Here is a 19,804-nt window from a genome sequence, read left to right as displayed (position 1 = left end):
GAGAGCGAGACACATCACAGTGGAGTAAGCTGTCTTAACCATGGCTTGTGTCCTGCAAACACATACCAGCTTCATCACTGTGTCTGTTACGCGGCTCTGTTCCCCTTTCTGGCTCTGTCTTTACATTTATTTTGAAAGATAAAGTTGCAATAGTGCTTGCGGTGTTTGGCCAATCGCAATGCACTGGGTCAGCTGGCCAATCAGAGCAGACTGCGCTTGTCGAAGGAGGGACTTTGTAGAAAACGAAGCGTTGAGAGAGGCGGGCATAGAGGACTTACAATAAAGTACAGTATTTGAAAAATAATGTGTTTTTTGAACATTAAAGCATGTCAACATTCTGTTACATCAAATAATGATCTTTAAAAAAGCATCATATGACCCCTTTAATAGTGACGTAAGCGTCAGCATGATGCCAAGAGACTTTCTTCGACAATAACAGGAAACAAAAAGCTGACAGAGAGCTCATATGCCCAAAAAATATTATTTTTACTGCATTAGAAACAAAAAGTGAACAAAATATTCTCAGAACTAACTTCACTTTTCTGTGCTACTTCTGCAATGACTCATAATAACGGTAAACACTTGGATTGTAAACTGTATAATTTGACAACTATCCAACTTTTTCCAAATGAGTCCCGAGTCCAAATGAGGCTTAGGGAACTTCCACTCAAACTGACTGAAACAAATAATTTCATGCTACAAATTATCCCTAAATAGTATATTATCGGTCATGCTCTATTTTTATCTGTCAGGAAAATAACATCATGTTTGGAATTGCATTGGTATCACAAGAATATCTGTGACAAAATCTCTGTTCAGACCTCTAGCTATGCCCGTTTCTTTTTTCCTTGTATTCTGCTCTATTAATATAAAAATACTATGATTTTTTTCTGCAAATCCTCAGTTAAATCTCTATCAAATGGCACTTTAAAATGTAGTTTTCTTCCCTTTTTCACTTCCAATTCATGTTAGCTGTGTTTACTGGAATATTTATAATATTCAATATTATACATTAGAATATAAAGCCAGGAAAAAACGCATTCATCTGTCAAAATGAGGGAAAGCACTCTGAAATATCCATAAATATTACAGTTAATGGAAGATTTTTGATTAACACAACATACACGTATTTTACATATAATTTTACGTATACAGTGATATTTAACACGTCCATAATATTGTTGCCGAAAGACTCATACTGTTGAGCTTTTAGGGTTACTCATGGTCTGCTGATAGTGATTTGTTATTTTTACACTTAAGTTCGGTTTTGTTCGATGGGTATAATGTCACCTCACCGTACCTAGTTTTTGCAAATGATTAGTATTGCATTCTTCCATGGGATGTAGGAACAAGGTGGATAACTTCAAACTCTCAGCAACTACAGTCAGTACATAATGTGTGATGAGAAACACAAATCATGTCCTTCATTATACAGAAGATTTATTTGACTGAATAAACATCCTAAAAAAAATGTAATATAATTCAAAAACGAAAGTCACTTGGATTAGAATTGAATTCCATAAATCTAGCTACTCAAAGACAGTTGCTTGGATTTCTGTCCAAAACACAACTATTTCTAGTGTAATGGGTATAAAACGTAAGATATTTGAGGACATGTCCTGGCACCATTTATAGAGATGTTTGTACTTACCACCATGCCCATTCCAGTGCTGTGAACACCAGGATGTTTTATGACACAGTCTGAAGCCTTCATACATTTCGTTTTTCCTTTAAATAAAGAAAAATAACAGAATAAATATAACAAACAGAAGACTAAAACTGCTTAATATCCTAAAAATGTACTACTACTCTTTGTGAAACGTGATTTATCTCTGTCCAGCATCTCACCGATTATCAGAGTGCTCAAATGTTTTTGTAGGCTATCCTCCTGCTTCTTTGGGTATTTATTTTATGATACACTGGGCACATTCCACAGACAAGTTCACCTCCCTTTGAGTACTTATTATTACTTTCTTATCATACTTTTGTCCCCTCTAAGGTCCACTTACAATGTCAGTAGGATACGGCCCTCCATGTGTGAAAGCACTCTGTTCCTGAGCTGCAGATTTGATTGCATTCTTATTAATTATTTGTGTTTAAGACCGATAAGTCATCTTTATCTGCTTTATTGGACAAGCCGAGTTTCAGAACACTGGACCGAGATCTAATGTCAAACTGAGCAACGTGCAAGATATATTCCAGACTCCAACTGGAGGAAAAAACGATGAGGGTCAGTTATAATGAGTGTAGAGGGCGTGCTGGGGTTCAGTAGGAGGAAGTTCATCTCACCACACTGTGCACACATGGGAAGTTTCTGCACTGAAGAGCAGAAATAGCAGAACGCCCTGTTTTTTTGTCGCCTGGCAACAGAAAAAAATTATATGCAATATTACGGAAAGGTACAAGGTAATGCAACAATTCTGCAAAAATCATAAGTAAAATTACCTTTGACACTTATCACATTCCTAAAAAAATAAAAAAATAAAAGGTTAGGTCAGTGCATTAATGTACCAACCAGAAAAGCAGCTTGCAGCAAAACTGAAAAAAAAAAAGCCTAAATATTCCTATAGGTTACATCCAAGTTTTGATAGAAATTTCCAACTCTAAAGGAATTTTCTGATAGTATTGTTTTCATGAAACCTGTCCATACCATGTCTGGGTCATATCTCACAAAAGAACAAAGAAATATTAAAATATGAATAATGTAATTTTAATATTTAGATATAAACGTTTAAAAGGAGAATGAGCACTGGACTTTTTCACTGAACTGAAAGCCTTTAAAAATACATATGATTATTAAAATGATTCTTCAAAAAAATAACATTTTCGCAATCTGTGAATGCATTGTCTAATCTAGCACTTTCTATTCTATTTTAATTCTACTTTATATATCTATCTTTTTTTGTTTTATTTTTTATAAACAAAAAAATTAAAAAAACAACAACAAAAAACTAAATAACACTAGCTTTCTATTTTTTCTATTCTATCTACTTGTTTTTCTTTGGGTGTGTGTGTGTGTATATATGTATATATATGTGTGTGTGTGTGTGTGTGTATATATATGTGTGTGTGTGTGTGTATATATGTATGTATGTGTGTGTGTGTGTGTGTATATTTGTATGTATATATGTATTGTGTATGTGTGTATATATTTGTATGTATATATGTATTGTGTATGTGTATATATATACACACACACACACACACACACACACACCTTGCTACGTGTACTGCGTTAGGCTAACCGAGACTTGTCATTTGCACTTATATATTGTTGCTCTTTTGTTAGTTTTGACTGCTTTTATTGTCCTCATGTGTAAGTCGCTTTGGATAAAAGCGTCTGCTAAATGGCTACATAATAATAATTGTGCAAGCTTTAGATGACTCTTACCATGGTTGCATTGCATGGGTGTTTGGCCACATCAACAACCTCTTTATTGGCTCGAGTCTGTTTCTCTCGCTCCTTTCGGCTCTCAGCCTTCTTACGAGCGCCAGTCTTTTTCTTAGGCATCTTTCACCTGCAATATCACAAAAACAGAACAGAAATCTGTGACACGTGTAATGGAGTCGATATCGAACAGATTTCCTGTTGACTCCGCTCTGGTGATTTCCACTGAACTCACACGAGTTCATTAATGACTTCAATAAACAGCTCAGCTTAACAGTTACTTTCACAAAAAAACGCATTACTTTTTATTTACAGTTCAACGCCATATATTCGAACACGTCTGTCATAGGAAACATACCCAGATTAAAGGATTAATCGCGTAGAAATCAGGCGGTTGATCACAGCTGACCCCGGCGCGTGTGTAACAGCAAATCGTTCCGGAAGGAAACCTAACTGACGCTGTTATCAGTTCCACGAACATTTACTAGCAGGAGTCTTTTGCTTAGCGGAACTGCTTAGATTGTAATCTAATACAATTACATTTAGTTTAAAGTGTCTACATTAAAACCACTTTATATGTTAATTTAAAAGAATTACATGAGATGTAGTCCCACTCCATCACAGAGGAGGGCAACGGGCTGTCCGTAACGAAGCGGTTGCCAGATACTCTATCAAATAGCTTCTCTAAGTTTTAATGTTGTCTCTTTAAATTATATATATATATTTATGTATGATATATTAACCCTTTAACTGCCCCCCCATTTTTTAAAATAGGCATGCAGGTGCACTATCCAAACTTAAATTGTTGTAATTTATGAACACTTTGGAATACAGACATAAGGTTGGTCTCTTGTTAAAGAAGAAAATCAGCAAATTATCGCAAAAGTGGAAAAACTAGTGGAAAAAAATTTAAGTATCAAAAAGTTATAGTAATTTAAATGTACTGTAAAGAAAATGAACTATATAAATTTTAATTTTATTTTATATATAATAAATATTTTACATATCAGGTTTTACTCTAAAATTGGTATAAAATTATAGCCTTATGTCTAAATAAGTTATGTTCCAAATTTGAAGTTAATATGAAAAAAATTGAGGTTCCTGTGAGATTTTATTTAGGGTGTTATCCCACAAACAGCCACCAGGTGCCATCCAAACTCCATTGAATTTTTTTGAATGCATTTTTCTGTCACAAATGTCTAGATTTCTCTGTCAATATTACTTCTATCTCAAAATACCACCAAATATGGAATCCTGAGACTCAGACCTTTCCAATGATATGTTTTTTGTCAAGATTATAAAAAGTTTTGATTCTAAAAGACCGTAATTCATTTTGTAATATGACACTTGACACCGCCCACTAAGGGGGAGGAGACCGCCAAAATATTTTAAAGTACCATTTCCATGGTAACGCAATGTCTGATTTCGAAATGGTTTCACAGGATGAATCTTGGGCTTCTAAGCTTTCAAATGATATATGATGTATGATGATTACTAAAAGATTTGATAGAGAAAAAAGACAACAAAAAAAAAAGCGCCAAACGTCCCACAGGTGGGACGGTGACAGTTAAGGGTTAATATATATCATATATTATATAGCGACTGAGCGGCTATGCAAGGCCTGTGTGTTGCATAGCAGCGTTTTGTTTAATGTAATCCGGGTTTTTTATCAATCAATTAATTAATTTAGTTTGTTAGCTATTTCTATATAGCGCTCTTTAAAGGCTCATGAAACCCCCGTTTCAGCACTGGTTAGTTCTCACCACAGTTTTAAAAAACGCTTAAAAAGTGGGCGTGGTGCACAGCGGAGCAGGGGAGGAGGAGGGCAGACAGACAACACGCACAGCTTCGCCTTCAGACTGTTTCATTTCGCTCCCATCGAGTTAAAAACACAAATAAATGCAAAGCCATTTGCACTCTGCATCGAAAACATATATATAAACGCGCTGTTGCACCGCTGAGAACTTTTAAGGCTTATCCTGTGGCGTTTATATAAGCCTTTTGACGGGTTGTGCCACAGAGATGTAAAAACGGTTATGCTCACCAAGTGAATGAATCGTGTTTGTGCCGAACTCTTATTACAAAGCAAAAACAAACGCTCGTCTTCGATCCATGAATGTTTCTCTTGGTTAACGTGCGCGATGTCATCTCACAGTCTGAAGCTCTGTCATAGCAAATCAACACATGCTGTGGTGAATAATTAAGCGCAGCGTCTTCTCATTGGATAAGAACACGCAGTCTCATGAATAATTAAATAGACACTGATGCGTCATCGATGTACTATAGTCCATTGCCACGTCACAAATCGTGACGTCAACACAATGTAGATTTTAAACCCGGAAGATGAAAATAGCGCAAAAAAAGCTTACAATTATCCAGTTTTCTCCAACAGTTAAAATTATCGGATGCTAAAATTGTCTTCTATGATGTGCAACACCTCTGCTAAAATCTCAAAAAAAAATTTTGTCTGGGGTTTCATGACCCTTTAAGTCCCATTGTCTAGCATTGTATACAGTCTATGCTTAGTAACAAAATATCTGGCAACCTTCTCATCCGACACCGTCACAACACGCGTAAAAGCTGCTGGGTGAGTCGACATGATGGTGGACTGCTTTTATAAGCCACTTTTACAGGACGACGGCGATGGACAGGTAGATGTTTTTGTCTGACTGCGCTCTATTTGTGTTGTGGGGTTGCCAAGGGATGCCGTATTCAAGGATCATAATCATATACTGAAAAAAGGCTGGATAAAGACGTGAAAACAGTTAGTTTGGGATCATTTCTGAAAGCATGGCAATGTCCCTAACCCAAGCCTGCCGGAGTCTTGCCCTGTCTACATGGCTGCTGTCGTTTTGCTTCGTGCATTTGCTGTGTCTGGACTTCACAGTGGCAGAGAAGGAGGAATGGTACACTGCCTTTGTCAACATCACTTACCTGGATCCAGTCACATCTGAGATGAAGACAGACAAGAGTGAATGTGGCAGATATGGGGAGCACTCTCCTAAAAGAGATGCCAGGGGCTTTGTGTTTATGCCATCTCTTCTGCAGGACAGACAGGTGTGTGACAGTAACACTAAATTCCCTCTTCCCCATCCCAACATCCCATGGATAGCACTGATAGCCAGAGGAAACTGCACCTACAGGGAGAAGATCAGACATGCTGCTGCTCTCAATGCATCCGCTGTGGTCATCTTCAATGTGGGCTCCAGCAACTCCAATGAGACCATTACTATGCCACATCACGGTAAGATGAGATGCTTTTCTTGTGCATTTGCTCTCCAGACGTCATTGTAAAAGAAATATTGACCGTTAAAGTGCAAGTTGTGCACTGTATTCCAAGTTTATAAACCCACTTTAATTGTAGAATGTATGAAGAGCAACTTAAAGGGACAGTTCACCTAAAAATGAAAATTCTGTCAATCTTTGCTCACCCTCAAGTTGTTCCAAACCTGTGTGTATTTCTTTCTTCTGCTGAACACAAAAGACGATATTTTGAAGAATGTGAGTAACCAAACGGTAGCCATTGACTTTTTTTTTTATACTATGAAAATCAATGGCACCTGTGAGCATTCTTCAAAATATCATCTTTTGTGTTCAGCAGAAGAAGAAATACATACAGGTTTGGAACAACTTTAGAGTAAGTAAATGATGACGGAATTATCATTTTTGGGTGATCTATGAAGAGACTTTTATTGAAGGCCATTTGGGTGAATAAATATTGACCAAATTGCTTTTCGGATGAACTATTCCTTTAATGTATAACAAGGATATCACATCAATGCACCAACATGTGATTATGACCAGTGATGCATGTTGTGTGATCTAAGCTTGACCAGTTTGTTTCCACTATGAATAGTTAACATCTATCATGCACAGTATCCTGATGTGGAAAAACCTGTTAAACCCTTGAGATTTGCATGGTCTGTTTACATACTTTGCAGAGTATTAAGCCTCTGTTGCATCTTTGCATTAATATTTTCATATTGCATCATATTTCACACCAAAATCAAAAGAAAGAATATGTGCTACACTTTACAATAAGGTTCCATTAGGTACTTTATTTATTTATTGCATTTTAACATTGTTTTCATGAATATTATTAATAAAATAATATTGTTGTAATGCAAAAAAATATATAAAAAAGTTAACTGTTATGCTAAAAAACAAGGCATATTAATGACATTCCCAACATCCCACTTTCCTGCACAGACTTTACAAACTTTGACCAGCTCTCCACACTTCTCTCGACTCCACTATATCATACTTATATGATTCATTTATTACAATAAAAGGAATCTTTTGGTCTACACGCACATTTTCGGTGATTGTTGTCTTGACTCACTCTGATGCAGCTAAGAATTATTTTTATTACTTGAGTTGTGACATGATTACTCAGTGTGTTTGCAGTCGCTGCAGGTTTCTTCTTGTTGTGTTTCCCTAGCAATGGATGATTTTCACAAAAACATGTCCATGTCACACTTGCAACCCAAGATCATAAGGAAAAATATTAGGAAACTATATTTTGCATAAAGAAAGCGGGGCTTAATTTTGGAACTTTTGTCTATTATTATCATGACAGTTATCAATGCATCAAAGATGTAGATGAGTTTGTTACTTCATCAAACAGATTTGGAGAAATGTAGCATTGCATCACTTGCTCACCAGTGGATGCTCTGCAGTGAATGGGTGCCGTCAGCGTGAGAGTCCAAACAGCTGATAAAAACATCACAATAATCCACAAGTAGCTGAGACAACTCCAGTCCATCATTGCTTCTGGCTAAAATATGTGATGTTTTTATCAGATGTTTGGACTCTCATTCTGACGGCACCCATTCACTGCAGAGCATCCATTGGTGAGCAGGTGATGTAATGCTACATTTCTCAAGATCTGTTCCCATGAATAAACTCATCTACATCTTGGACGGCCTGAGGGCGAGTACATTGTCAGTGATTTTGTGGGTGAATTATTCCTTTAAAACATGTTCTCAAAGATCTTGTCTGTGCGTGTTTGAGTTTGGTAACATTAGCAGGTTAGTGGGAGTTGTAAGATTGCTCAAACCAAGTCAACCACAAGAATCTCTCTTGCATTTTGCAGAACTCATGGTCACGACATGCTGTTGTGTCTGATCAAGAGTGTCTGTCTCTTTTACTTCCCCACCATTTTCTGGTCTCTTGACCCTTTGCTTCATGAATTCTTTGTCATTTTTGAGCGTTAGAGGCCATTGACTGTATCTGTTCGGCACTGAAAGTGCTGTCAGTGTCATGAGCAACAGTGTCCAGACAGAATATTCTGCATGTAGTTAAACCTGCTGTGTCTTTTTTCCCCCCAATGTTATTGGGACAGTTCACCCATCAGTTTTTTTCTCCTTGTTATGTATCTTAGTCTTATACTCTGTAAGGCACAGTGGTTAAATCCTGTTGTGTTTACTTGTGCTATATAAATAAATGAAATGAAACTGACTACATTCATGCACAGCTTTCACCTCTGACCTGATGCTGTCATGTTGTTATTGATGAAGCTCCATAAAGGTGTTGTGTTTAGCATTAATCACAGGCTCCTGTATCCTGAACTCTGCAGTGCAGTAATTCATCTCTCAAATCCAGTGTTCAGCCAGTTCCTTGTTTGTAAATGGAGAGGGCTGGTACTCCGCACTGGTTAAGTGCATTCTTCATAGTTTTATTTTTGCTTTCTTTGCTGACATGTTGGCTGCTTTACAGCTCAGTCCAGCAAGTGCTAATTTTGAGGATCAAATGACTGGCTTTCGCAGATGCATGTTTAGAGTCCAGAATGAGTGAAGCCCTGAGCTTAGCTGAGATGTGTGAAGTCTTCAGTTTCAAATGATGCCTCTCTTGAAATGAGCAAAAACACACAAAATAGTTTAAATGCAAAATCAATTCAATATCTAACAACAAACAAATTATGTTTCTTAAAACATACAATAATGCTTAAAATTAGGTTTAACTTAAACATTAAATATTATGAAATTTTAGTGCACTTTACAAATTATTTTTTTTAAAAACTGGCTTGATATGTGTTATAAAATTCATCTAATCTATCTATTTGTTTGTTCATTTATTCTTAATGTAGGATTTATTAATTTATTTATTGCCTTGTTTTGCTTTTTTGGGGTGGGGGGGGCTTTTTTCAAGATAATTTTTTGTAATATATAAAAAGTCACCTATTAGACCTGTTTTTGTTAGTTTGTTTCTGTGTCTGTTTTTGAATAAAGCCTGCTTAAATCAGTGTTGTGATTGTTAAAACTAAAACTAATTTAAAACTATTTTTGTTAACTGAAATAAAGCTGAAATAAAATATAAATAGTAGACTTAAACTTAAAAAAAAAAAGTAAAGTACTAAAATGACAAAAACTAAAACAGAAATAAAAATAATAAAGCTTATTGGAAATATTTAAAAACGAAGATATACATAAAAGCCTGAAATGAAAATGGAAAATATTAAAATAAATGCTAACTCAAAAATATAAATAAATACTACAAAACAAAACAACTAAAACGACACTTGTTTTATTTTGAAATAATATCACTTGAAAATATCAGATTTTATTCAGTATTAAGTATTAGGTAACAAGTAAGATAAAGAAATAGCCTACTCTTAATAAAACAAAAAAAAGATACATTTTCTTTAAGTTTTCCAGTTTCTTCCTTTTCTGTGAAGCAGAATCCACCCAAATGAATTCTTGTTAATGGCATCAGTCTAAAGGAAGGTGTGACCGATCCGTGTGTTTGTTCTCTGTATTTAATTATATCAGGTTTGCAGATCTGTTCGAAGGCTTTTCCAGAGTCTAGAGAAGAGCCTAACTTATTTTTAACATTGAATGACAGTGCAAAACGCTGTGACTGACGCTATGACTCGCTGACTGTCAGTGTGTTTTTATGTTGATCAATTAAAAGTGTGAAGTTTGGTGGTGAAGTATGTCATCTGTGTGAATCGTTTGAGATTTGAACCTATTATCATCGGTTTAGGTACTGGCGATGTGGTGGCTATCATGATTCCCGAGCCCAAAGGTCGTGAGATCATGGCCCTGCTGGAGAAGAACATAACCGTGGCCATGCACATCACCATCGGCACGCGCAACCTGCAGAAATACGTCAGCCGCACTTCTGTGGTGTTCGTCTCCATCTCCTTCATCGTCCTGATGATCATCTCTCTGGCCTGGCTGGTCTTCTACTACATCCAGCGCTTCCGCTACGCAAACGCACGAGACCGCAACCAGGTGCTGTACAGTCACGCTTTTATTTTACTCAACATGCGTTAAGAAAGCAAAGAAGGTCAAATTTGATTTAATGTTGGTTTAAAATCCGAAATTTCAATGTAGCCTGTTTCATGTCTTTTGCAGAGAAGATTGGGCGACGCTGCAAAAAAGGCCATAAGCAAGTTACAAGTACGGACCATCAGGAAGGGTGACAAGGTTTGGATTGTTTTGAGCTTTTTTTTGGTAATTGAGTATCGTGAAATGCTTCAAGCACTTCATTCAAAGCAATAATGCTATAATTATAATGAAAATGGGGCAAAAACACATCCTTACAACTTGGCCAGGCAGCTTTTATTATACACTGTCATTCAAGTTTTTGTTTAACGTTTTTGAAAGAAGTGTCTTCTTCTCACCAAGGCTACATTTAATTGATCAAAATATGGAAATAACAGTAATATTGTGAAATTTTTACAATTTAACATAACTGTTTTCTATTTGAATATATTTGAAAATATAATTTGGCAATGGCAATGGCAATTTTATTTATATAGCACTATTTACTACAACCAGAGTTGACCAATGTGCTTTACAATAGAATAACTAAAAACGGCAATAACACAATGAAAAATAAAAACAGTAAAACCAAGAAAGAAAAAAGAAAAAAACATAAAAACTTAAAAATAGCCACAGATGAAGCCATTCTAATAAAAATGGGCAGATCATTACAGAGTCTTGGCGTGATTGTAGAAAAAGCGCGATCACCCCTGCACTTCCGCCTCGTCTTGGGGATAAATAAGAGTCTCTGGTTAGAGGACCGGAGGGATCTGGTTACATTGTGCTCAATCAATAAATCAGAGATATATGATGGAGCCATACCATTTAGTGATTTATAGACAATAAGCAAAATTTTAAAATCTACTCTGTAAGGCACAGGCAGCCAGTGTAAAGACTGTAAAACCGGAGTAATATGCTCCCGTTTATGAATCCTGGTCAAAAGACTAGCTGCTGCATTCTGAACCAGTTGTAATCGGGATAAAGCTGTTTGACTAATCCCAGCATAAAGTGAGTTACAGTAATCTAATCTAGAGGTAATAAAAGCATGAATCACTTTCTCAAAGTTTTTAAAAGAAAGACAGACAGGAACCGCAACTGAAAAAAGGATGATTTGACCACAGAATTGATCTGCCTATCAAACTTCAGATGTTCATGAAATACCACACCCAGATTTTTCACATATTGCTTAACACATGAGGATAACCCACCAAGGTGTGGACTGGGAGCAGTCAAGGAATTTGAGGGTTTAAAAACAATAATTTCAGATTTTTCCTCATTGAAATTCGGAAGGTTTAGCAAAAAACCATGCCTTTACATCTGTCAAACAGGCCAGGAGAGCATCCAGTCCATCCGAATTCTGTTTTATAGGCAGATAAACTTGTGTATCGTCAGCATAACAATGGAATGCCAGCCCATATTTTCTAGAAATGGAACCAAGTGGAAGCATATATATAAAGAAAAAAGGATGGGAGCCAAAATAGATCCTTGGGGAACCCCACAGGTTAATACAGCATTACTAGAAGTTTTTTTCTGTTTTATTCCTGAGATCAAAGCTGAATTTTCAGCATCATTACTCCAGTCTTCAGTGTCACATGATTCTTCAGAAATCATTCTAATATGCTGATTTGCTTCTCAAAAAACATTTCTGGTTATGATCAATGTTGAAAACAGTTGTGCTGCTTCATATTTTTGTGGAAATGTGATGTATTTGTCAAATTATTTGTTAAAAAATAGCATTTATTTGAAATAGAAATCTTTTGTAACATTATACATTTCTTTACCATCACATTTGATCAATTTAATGCATACTTGCTGAATAAAAGTATTAATTTCTTGCAACAAAAAAAAAATCATACTGACCTAAAATTTTTTAAAGTGTAAAATTGATTTTTTTCTGATTCTACATTATTATTGCAAGTGTCACTTTTGAAATTATATAAACATATATACTGTATATTAAAAACACTCCAAATGTGTGATATCTGTAGTCTGATTTGTGGCCTTCAACACCCGTCTGTGATTCATTGTCCTTATGTGTGTTTTATGACTGTATGTTCCTGTCTGCTGCTTTGGCTCTAATGGAGATCTCATGGAAGTGTACACATACAGTTGCCCATGTGTGGTTTCTCACAACATTGTTTATCGACCTGCTGTTTCTAGGAAATCGAGTCGGACTTTGATAACTGCGCAGTGTGCATCGAAGACTACAAACCTAATGATGTTGTCAGGATACTGCCGTGTTGGTAAGATTTGAGACAAACATTACAAGACATCAGCTCAGAGAAATAAAAGGCTTAAAACTGTAAATAATACATCATTAGTGAAGTCAGGCTTAGTGTGCCATATTGAAGTTCAGCCCAAAACTATTGAACTAAATAAGCTCTTCCTCTAAAGCTAATTTTTAATCTGTGAAAGGGAAACTTTCAATAGTTTTTCCCAATAGTGCAGCATCAATATGAACTTTACCATGCCAAAGGCCTCCTTCATTAAGCATTGCTTACAATATGTCTACGCTGGAAGAAAATATATCTCTTCAGTTATAATCAATCAAAATGCTGAATCTGGAAGTACATGTGGCATCAACAGACGCCACATTTCTATAATTGAAATGTTGTGCATCTACTTCAGACACCTGCATCTGTCTTTAATTTAATCAATTTATTTACAAAAAAACATATATTTAAATCATTTTTGACCATTACACCAGAGCCGGCTCATGATTTTTTCTGGTGTCTGGCTTACTAATTTAAATAATCTTTCATTTCTGTGTGTATAGTTTCATTTCACCGTTTTATTACACTACTGTGAATTCAATTAATGCTTCACTTAATGTTTAATAATTAAATAATTAATAATTAATGTTTTTTGCACAAATAAGTTTACTTTTTTAATAATAATAATAACAATAATTAATTAAAGTCTACTTAATAATAATAATTAGTAGTATTAGTATTAAGTAGTCTTTAATTATACATTATTAGATTTTCTTGTTGTTTGTGATTTAGTTAGCGAGTATAACATGTAAAATCAGTTCTGCGTATCAGATGGATTTGTAGATATCTAAAGTCTTTAAAAAAATACTGGTTGATCTGTTATCCAGCCAATAATGTTTAATTTTATTGTATTTTATTTATAAATGTATTTATTTGCTAAAATAGCCAATACAAAGTCCATATTAATCTGGTTAAAATGACACATTGAATGTACAAATGCATTAAAATGTTTAGACACAGTGTTAGCCAGGTGTTTTTGTGTAAAATATGTCTTGACTGTTTAATGATAACTGTGTTGTTGCCAGTCATGTCTTCCATAAGAACTGTGTGGACCCTTGGCTACAGGACCACAGAACCTGTCCCATGTGCAAAATGAACATCCTTAAGGCGCTGGGCATCCCGGTAAGAACAGAAGCTACTGGATCCACGAGCCTTGCTTGTGACCTTGTGTTTTGCTCTTAATAACGCTGTAATGTGCCATTCAAACAGCCCAATACAGACTGTTCTGATGACATCCCTCCTGATTATGAGATGTCCGTCAGCGGGCCGCCCACCAACCCTGTGACAGGGGCTAGTGAGGTCTCAGTGGGCGAGAGCTTGGCGGTCCTGGACCCAGCTGTCAGAACGATAGGCCTGTCACACATTTACCACGAGATGGACGCCTTCCCGCAGGTTGGAGAGAGCCACCACATCGCCAGCAGTGAGTATGGATGAACCGTTACACAAGGCCATCACAACTTATTGTGATCTTGACATAAACGTTTTTTTTTTGGATGGGATAAGTTTTGCTTTTCTCAAGGTATCTCAAAAATACTAAAGAAAATTAACAGTAATGTATAACATCTAAATAATTTATTAATATTAAATAATTGGTGTCACGTGTCAGTAAGATTTTTTTATTAGTTTTTAAATGATGTCTCTTATGCTCACCAAGGCAGCATTTATTTGATTATTATTTAGCATTAATATTGTGAAATATTTTTCCAATTTCAAATAACTGTTTTCTGTGTGTAATATATGCTAAAATGTAATTTATTCCTGTGTTCAAAGCTGAATTTTCAGCATCATTACTCGCATGATCTTCAGAAAGCATTCTAATATGCTGATTTGCTGCTCAAGAAACATTTCTGGTTATTATCAATGCTGCTTCATATTTTTGTGGAAACATGATACATCACTGTATAAAATGAAACTCAAAAGAGGAGTCTATAAAAATTGAATAAATATCCTAACAAAGGCATTTTTCCACGCAATGCACGGATCTGTATAAGAAATGCTTCTATACAAATATAAAAGGAATTGTAGTTCCAATGTGAAATTCCTATCTCCCACATGGACCTACACGTCTCTTGGAAGTGGATTTGATTATTTTAGTCTGTTTTAGTGGTTTTGCGTGTGATCTACTTTCAGCTCTCATATATTTAGGTCATTTTTTTTTTACCGGCAGCAAATAAAAGCACAGCCTGTCCTGGTTCTCCATCGCAGCTCTACTCTGATCCTGTGCTGCTTCTGTAGCCCGTATCAGGCCTTTTGTCAGCTTATGAGACTAGATTAGTTGCTTCGGTCTGCTGCCACGCACGGTAAATAAGCCTGTCAAACTCCAGACAGAACAAAAACACCATAAAACCATACCGTGTGTCTCGTGTGGAAACTTCCAGGCCATTTTTTCCTCAACCGAAGCTCTGAAATCTAAAATCTCTGAAAAAGGGTCATTGCGACAGTTTATCTCACAAAAGAAATAAAGTAAAAAGGCAATTTTGAGTTTATATCTTTCAATTCAGACTTTTTTTTTCAAAATTGCAATTTTATGACATGCAATTCTGAGTTTAAATCTCGCAATTCTGACATTTTTCTCAAAAGTTTGAGTTTATATCTCTCAATTCTGACTTTCTCAAAATTGTGAGTTTTTATTTTGCAGTTCTGACTTTCTACTCAAAATTGTGAGTTAATTTCTTGCAATTCTGGGTTTTTATATCTCGCAATTCTTACTTTTTTCTCAAAATTGAGAGAGCATATCTCAATTGAGTTTATATCTTGCAACTCTGAGGCTTCGTTTACACCACAACGATGTAGTCAAAAACGGAAAAGTTTTTCCCTTGCGTTTTTAAAAAGTTTCACGTATACACGACAACGTTTTCAAAACGATTCGCGTTTACACATATCCGCGAAAACGGCCAAAAGCGCTGTATTACGTATGCCAGGCCAGTAGTTGGCGCTGTCACCTTGTTAGTAAACAGCACCTGTAGGGAAGTGACGATTATATGATGTATATGATGCGTCTCCGCTGTTGGTTGTAATATTGGTGAAGTAAATCCACACTTTGCTGAAGAAGCGTTAGCAAACTCTTGAGCAGCAACAACAGTACCATGTACTCCACCATTGTTGTGTATGTTTGTTCACGCTTGCCTTTAAAATCGACACGTACTGCGCATGTCTACATACCTAACACGTACTACGCACACGCATGACGTCAGCGTTTTCAAAGATTCCCGTTTTGGCTGTTTACACGGAAACGATAACGGTGCCGTTTTCGAAAACTTGCACTTTTGAAACCAGTTTTCAAAAATATGCGTTTTCAGTCCCCAAAACGCCATTGTCGTGTAAACGAGCAGGCAAATATGCATAAAATGTTTCCCATTTTTGGCTGAAAACGTTGTCGTGTAAACGGCCCCTTAGTTAATATCTCACAATTCAGACTTTTTTTTCCTCAGAATTGCTCATTTATTTCTCACAATTTCAAGTTTTTCGTAATTGTAATGTTTTTTTTTTTTATCTGTGGCAGAAACAAGCTTCCATAGAAATCTTATTAACGTTTTTATTCCGATGCAAAAACAACACCTCACCAGGTTTGGTGCTAAAACAGCTTTTTTGTTGTTTCAGGTGAGCACCAGCCCTCCATGAGCGCAGATTCAGACACCTCACTCATCATGCCAGTGGAGCTCGTCCTGTCCGACGTTGAACTGCAGTCCAATCCAGAACAGGACGAGGTGAAGTCCTGAAGTGCCATAAACAGAGCAGGAATGAAAGAACACGTGGGTGCCGTTTTCGAAAACTTGCACTTTTGAAACCAGTTTTCAAAAATATGCGCTTTCAGTCCCCAAAACGCCATTGTCGTGTAAACGAGCAGGCAAATATGCATAAAATGTTTCCCATTTTTGGCTGAAAACGTTGTCGTGTAAACGGCCCCTTAGTTAATATCTCACAATTCAGACTTTTTTTTCTCAGAATTGCTCATTTATTTCTCACAATTTCAAGTTTTTCGTAATTGTAATGTTTTTTTTTTTTATCTGTGGCAGAAACAAGCTTCCATAGAAATCTTATTAACGTTTTTATTCCGATGCAAAAACAACACCTCTCACCAGGTTTGGTGCTAAAACAGCTTTTTTGTTGTTTCAGGTGAGCACCAGCCCTCCATGAGCGCAGATTCAGACACCTCACTCATCATGCCAGTGGAGCTCGTCCTGTCCGACGTTGAACTGCAGTCCAATCCAGAACAGGACGAGGTGAAGTCCTGAAGTGCCATAAACAGAGCAGGAATGAAAGAACACGTGCAATAGCAGCACAGGTGTGCAACCTCCTTTTTTGACCTCATGGTCTCCATCACTGCAAAAATAGCTTGCTTGTCCTCGTCCTCTGACTGTATTGCACCCAATGTCTTCTGTCCCGAGTTTGTGTTACCAGACTGGAAAATCCATATGGTCCTGCGAGGGATGATTACGCTTTTATTTTGGAAAATATTGACTGTTTCAACTTCCCTATGGGATCACTGCCAGTATACACCAGGATATTCCAAAATGAATATACGTAATGCTTCGATGAATGCGCCGTACATTTGCTTTGAGTGTCTAAAGCGGTTTGCGTGTGCTCTAACCAGCAGTTCATATGGTCCAGTGTCAGATGCTCCTCGTGAAGTATCACCAGTTCTTATCGTATGCAGGACGCTATTCTTGCATCTTCAGATATGTGATGTGTCAAGTCACGCCACAGTGAACCCAGAAACCCAGCTCAGCTCTGTGTTTCAGCAGCCGTATCCAGTGACAGTGTGTCACGGCAGTGTTTGTGAATCATAATGCCACGAAAGCAGATACTTTCCACTCATTTTGTCTTGACTAAGCTCTGTCATCTATTCCGCTAGGCCACATGCACACTGCTAAATACAGTCTCACTCTGGTTTGTTATTTATGAGAGTGACAATTGCGTTCAGATTCAACCAAATTCAAAGCTGCGTGCATGTCATATTTCAGTTAACTTGGAAATGTATTAATTCCAATTTGGAATGTCAAAAATAACTACAGGCCCATTCACAACCAAAATGATAACTATTAGTGATGCACCAAAATTAGTTTTTTACAGAAAGCCTGAAGCAAAAAATGTGGGTTTTATTTAGTCAAAAACTGGAAATGTATTTAATAATCCATTATTTAATCACATTTAATTGATCTTCAACACTCAAATAAAAGCCGAATCATATATAAACATTTAAAAGGCATTTTTATATGCATTTTTGATTGTGTAAATAAGTTTCGAATTGCAATTCGTTGTCAAAATATAAACATCAAAATAAGTATAACATTAAGTAAAAATATATGAATAGTAATTTTACGAGAATAGCACAATATCATCCTTGGAATCACTTTCAGAATGATATTTTCCTATTTTTTGTATATATAAATATTTCTGGTTTCATAATGATAAAACATTGACTTAATATCGCAAGCAAAATAAGGTGAATCGTATGAATTTGTGAAAATATAATATAGAGCACACTGCATGCTCTCAACCGCAGTGACGATTATAATATCAAATGCCATTTTATTTAAAAACATCTATTTATTAATTGATTATTTGATTGGACCCGAAACTAGAATGGACAGCAACTGGTTCCAGGGACTTGGATTGTCAGTGTTGGTGAAGTTTAAGATATTTTACACAACACTGAATCAAAAATGCTAAATAAACATGTTTATTTCTGAGATTACGGGTGCCACTCTCTGTCATTTGACAGAAATGTAGTATTGTAATTTTTATGAAACACTTGTCAGTATGAAGTGAATACTTTACGGTTTGCGGTGAACTAGTGTTCTATTATGAGTCAAGCATCGTGATTCACTCCCACAAATAACAGCAGATGTCACTTCCTCTACCCTGCCGTGTGCATGTGGCCATTTTTCATTTTCTCTGGCATTGACGTGCCGAGTTAAACTCTTCAGAGGCCGTTTTTGTTTCTAAAAGGTTTAAAGAGGAATTGTTGGGTTGGATGTAAATGTAAAGAACAGTAGAATGTTTGTAAATTTAGGTTTATCAAATTTGGTTTATTTTCTGTGGCGTATAGGATTTCTACATTATATCCCTGGACATGATCGCGTTACCCCTTTGCTAAAACTGAAGTGAGACAGATATGCAATCTGAGCAGCTGAATTGATCTGAAGAGCTCAACCAGTGGTGCAGACGCTACCAGTTTGGCCAAACAATGGTTGACGACTGAAAAATGGCTGAAAATTGTTCTTTGTTTTTGCTATTCTGTTTGGTTGCTGCAGAAATTGCACGCGTAACTTTTACAGGAGAGTAGTAAAAGCACTTTGCATCAGATTTGACTAACAGGCCTGTTTTAAATGACTGTTTGCTTTTTATCGTGCACAATAGGAAAGTGAAAGACTATTGAATGGTTATTTTGATATCAAAGGGTTTATTTTTCTAAAAAGAAAGACAAAAACAACAAAGGATACATATATTATGAAGATAAACAGCACCCCTTTTACATATTTATGTTTTATTAAATAATTCAGCTTTCCAGAATATAGATGTTATGATCATTTATAGCTTTTTTGTTGAATACAGACTTACAGTGTGTTGGTGTATCTGCCAACTTTAAATATGTCTTATTGTTTTAATTATGTTAATATGAATTATTAGTAATTGAATTAGGTATTTTGTTTTGGTGTTTAAATCTTTTTTTTTCTCAGTGAGACATTGTATCGAAATACACTTCCCCAGTTAAACGCGCTCATACCCAGAATGCACTGCTGCAGTGGGACGAGCTGATGAATGTTCGGTATACCAAAGCTTTAGTGTTGCATTTCCACACACTGTTGGATATGTGTGCATATGTTTGTTATGTTAGGACAGGTCGATGTGGCATGACCTGTGCATTTGTA

At 36.2% G+C, this 19,804-nt stretch overlaps 2 protein-coding genes across 4 annotated transcripts in view; one reads left to right on the top strand and one right to left on the bottom strand.

Annotated features, from left to right (window-relative positions):
- znf330 (zinc finger protein 330) overlaps nucleotides 1-3,905 on the bottom strand; it is a 12,663-nt gene extending 8,758 nt beyond the window's left edge. The window contains exons 1-5 of one of the 3 annotated variants that reach the window (XM_016284293.1): nucleotides 3,747-3,905; nucleotides 3,392-3,547; nucleotides 2,446-2,465; nucleotides 2,290-2,360; nucleotides 1,652-1,728 (exon numbers count right to left, since the gene is read on the bottom strand). In XM_016284293.1, the coding sequence (XP_016139779.1) occupies nucleotides 1,652-1,728; nucleotides 2,290-2,360; nucleotides 2,446-2,465; nucleotides 3,392-3,511 (288 nt within the window). In that variant the 5' untranslated portion in view covers nucleotides 3,512-3,547; nucleotides 3,747-3,905. The other 2 variants (XM_016284292.1, XM_016284294.1) reach the window with 2 other exon arrangements.
- A 2,059-nt stretch (nucleotides 3,906-5,964) lies between these two features.
- On the top strand, nucleotides 5,965-16,677 carry rnf150a (ring finger protein 150a). The gene is made up of 7 exons (XM_016284370.1): nucleotides 5,965-6,632; nucleotides 10,373-10,623; nucleotides 10,747-10,818; nucleotides 12,817-12,899; nucleotides 13,955-14,051; nucleotides 14,139-14,349; nucleotides 16,530-16,677. The coding sequence occupies exons 1-7, from the start codon at nucleotides 6,179-6,181 to the stop codon at nucleotides 16,646-16,648; spliced, it is 1,287 nt and encodes a 428-aa protein (XP_016139856.1). The 5' UTR covers nucleotides 5,965-6,178; the 3' UTR covers nucleotides 16,649-16,677.
- The last annotated feature ends 3,127 nt before the right edge of the window (nucleotides 16,678-19,804 follow it).

The sequence above is a fragment of the Sinocyclocheilus grahami genome, unplaced genomic scaffold, assembly GCF_001515645.1.
Source record: "Sinocyclocheilus grahami isolate Dianchi unplaced genomic scaffold, SAMN03320097.WGS_v1.1 scaffold181.1, whole genome shotgun sequence".
Classification (NCBI taxonomy): Eukaryota; Metazoa; Chordata; class Actinopteri; order Cypriniformes; family Cyprinidae; genus Sinocyclocheilus; species Sinocyclocheilus grahami.
Note: the sequence above shows the minus strand (reverse complement) of the source record. Positions and strands in the feature narration are given on the sequence as shown.

Excerpts from the sequence above, each read along its gene's own strand:
- rnf150a (XM_016284370.1), top strand. The coding sequence starts at position 6,179 with ATGGCAATGTCCCTAACCCAAGCCTGCCGGAGTCTTGCCCTGTCTACA. Across the intron at positions 12,900-13,954 it reads GTCAGGATACTGCCGTGTTG|TCATGTCTTCCATAAGAACT; the intron begins GTAAGATTTGAG and ends TGTTGTTGCCAG. Across the intron at positions 14,350-16,529 it reads GAGCCACCACATCGCCAGCA|GTGAGCACCAGCCCTCCATG; the intron begins GTGAGTATGGAT and ends TTGTTGTTTCAG.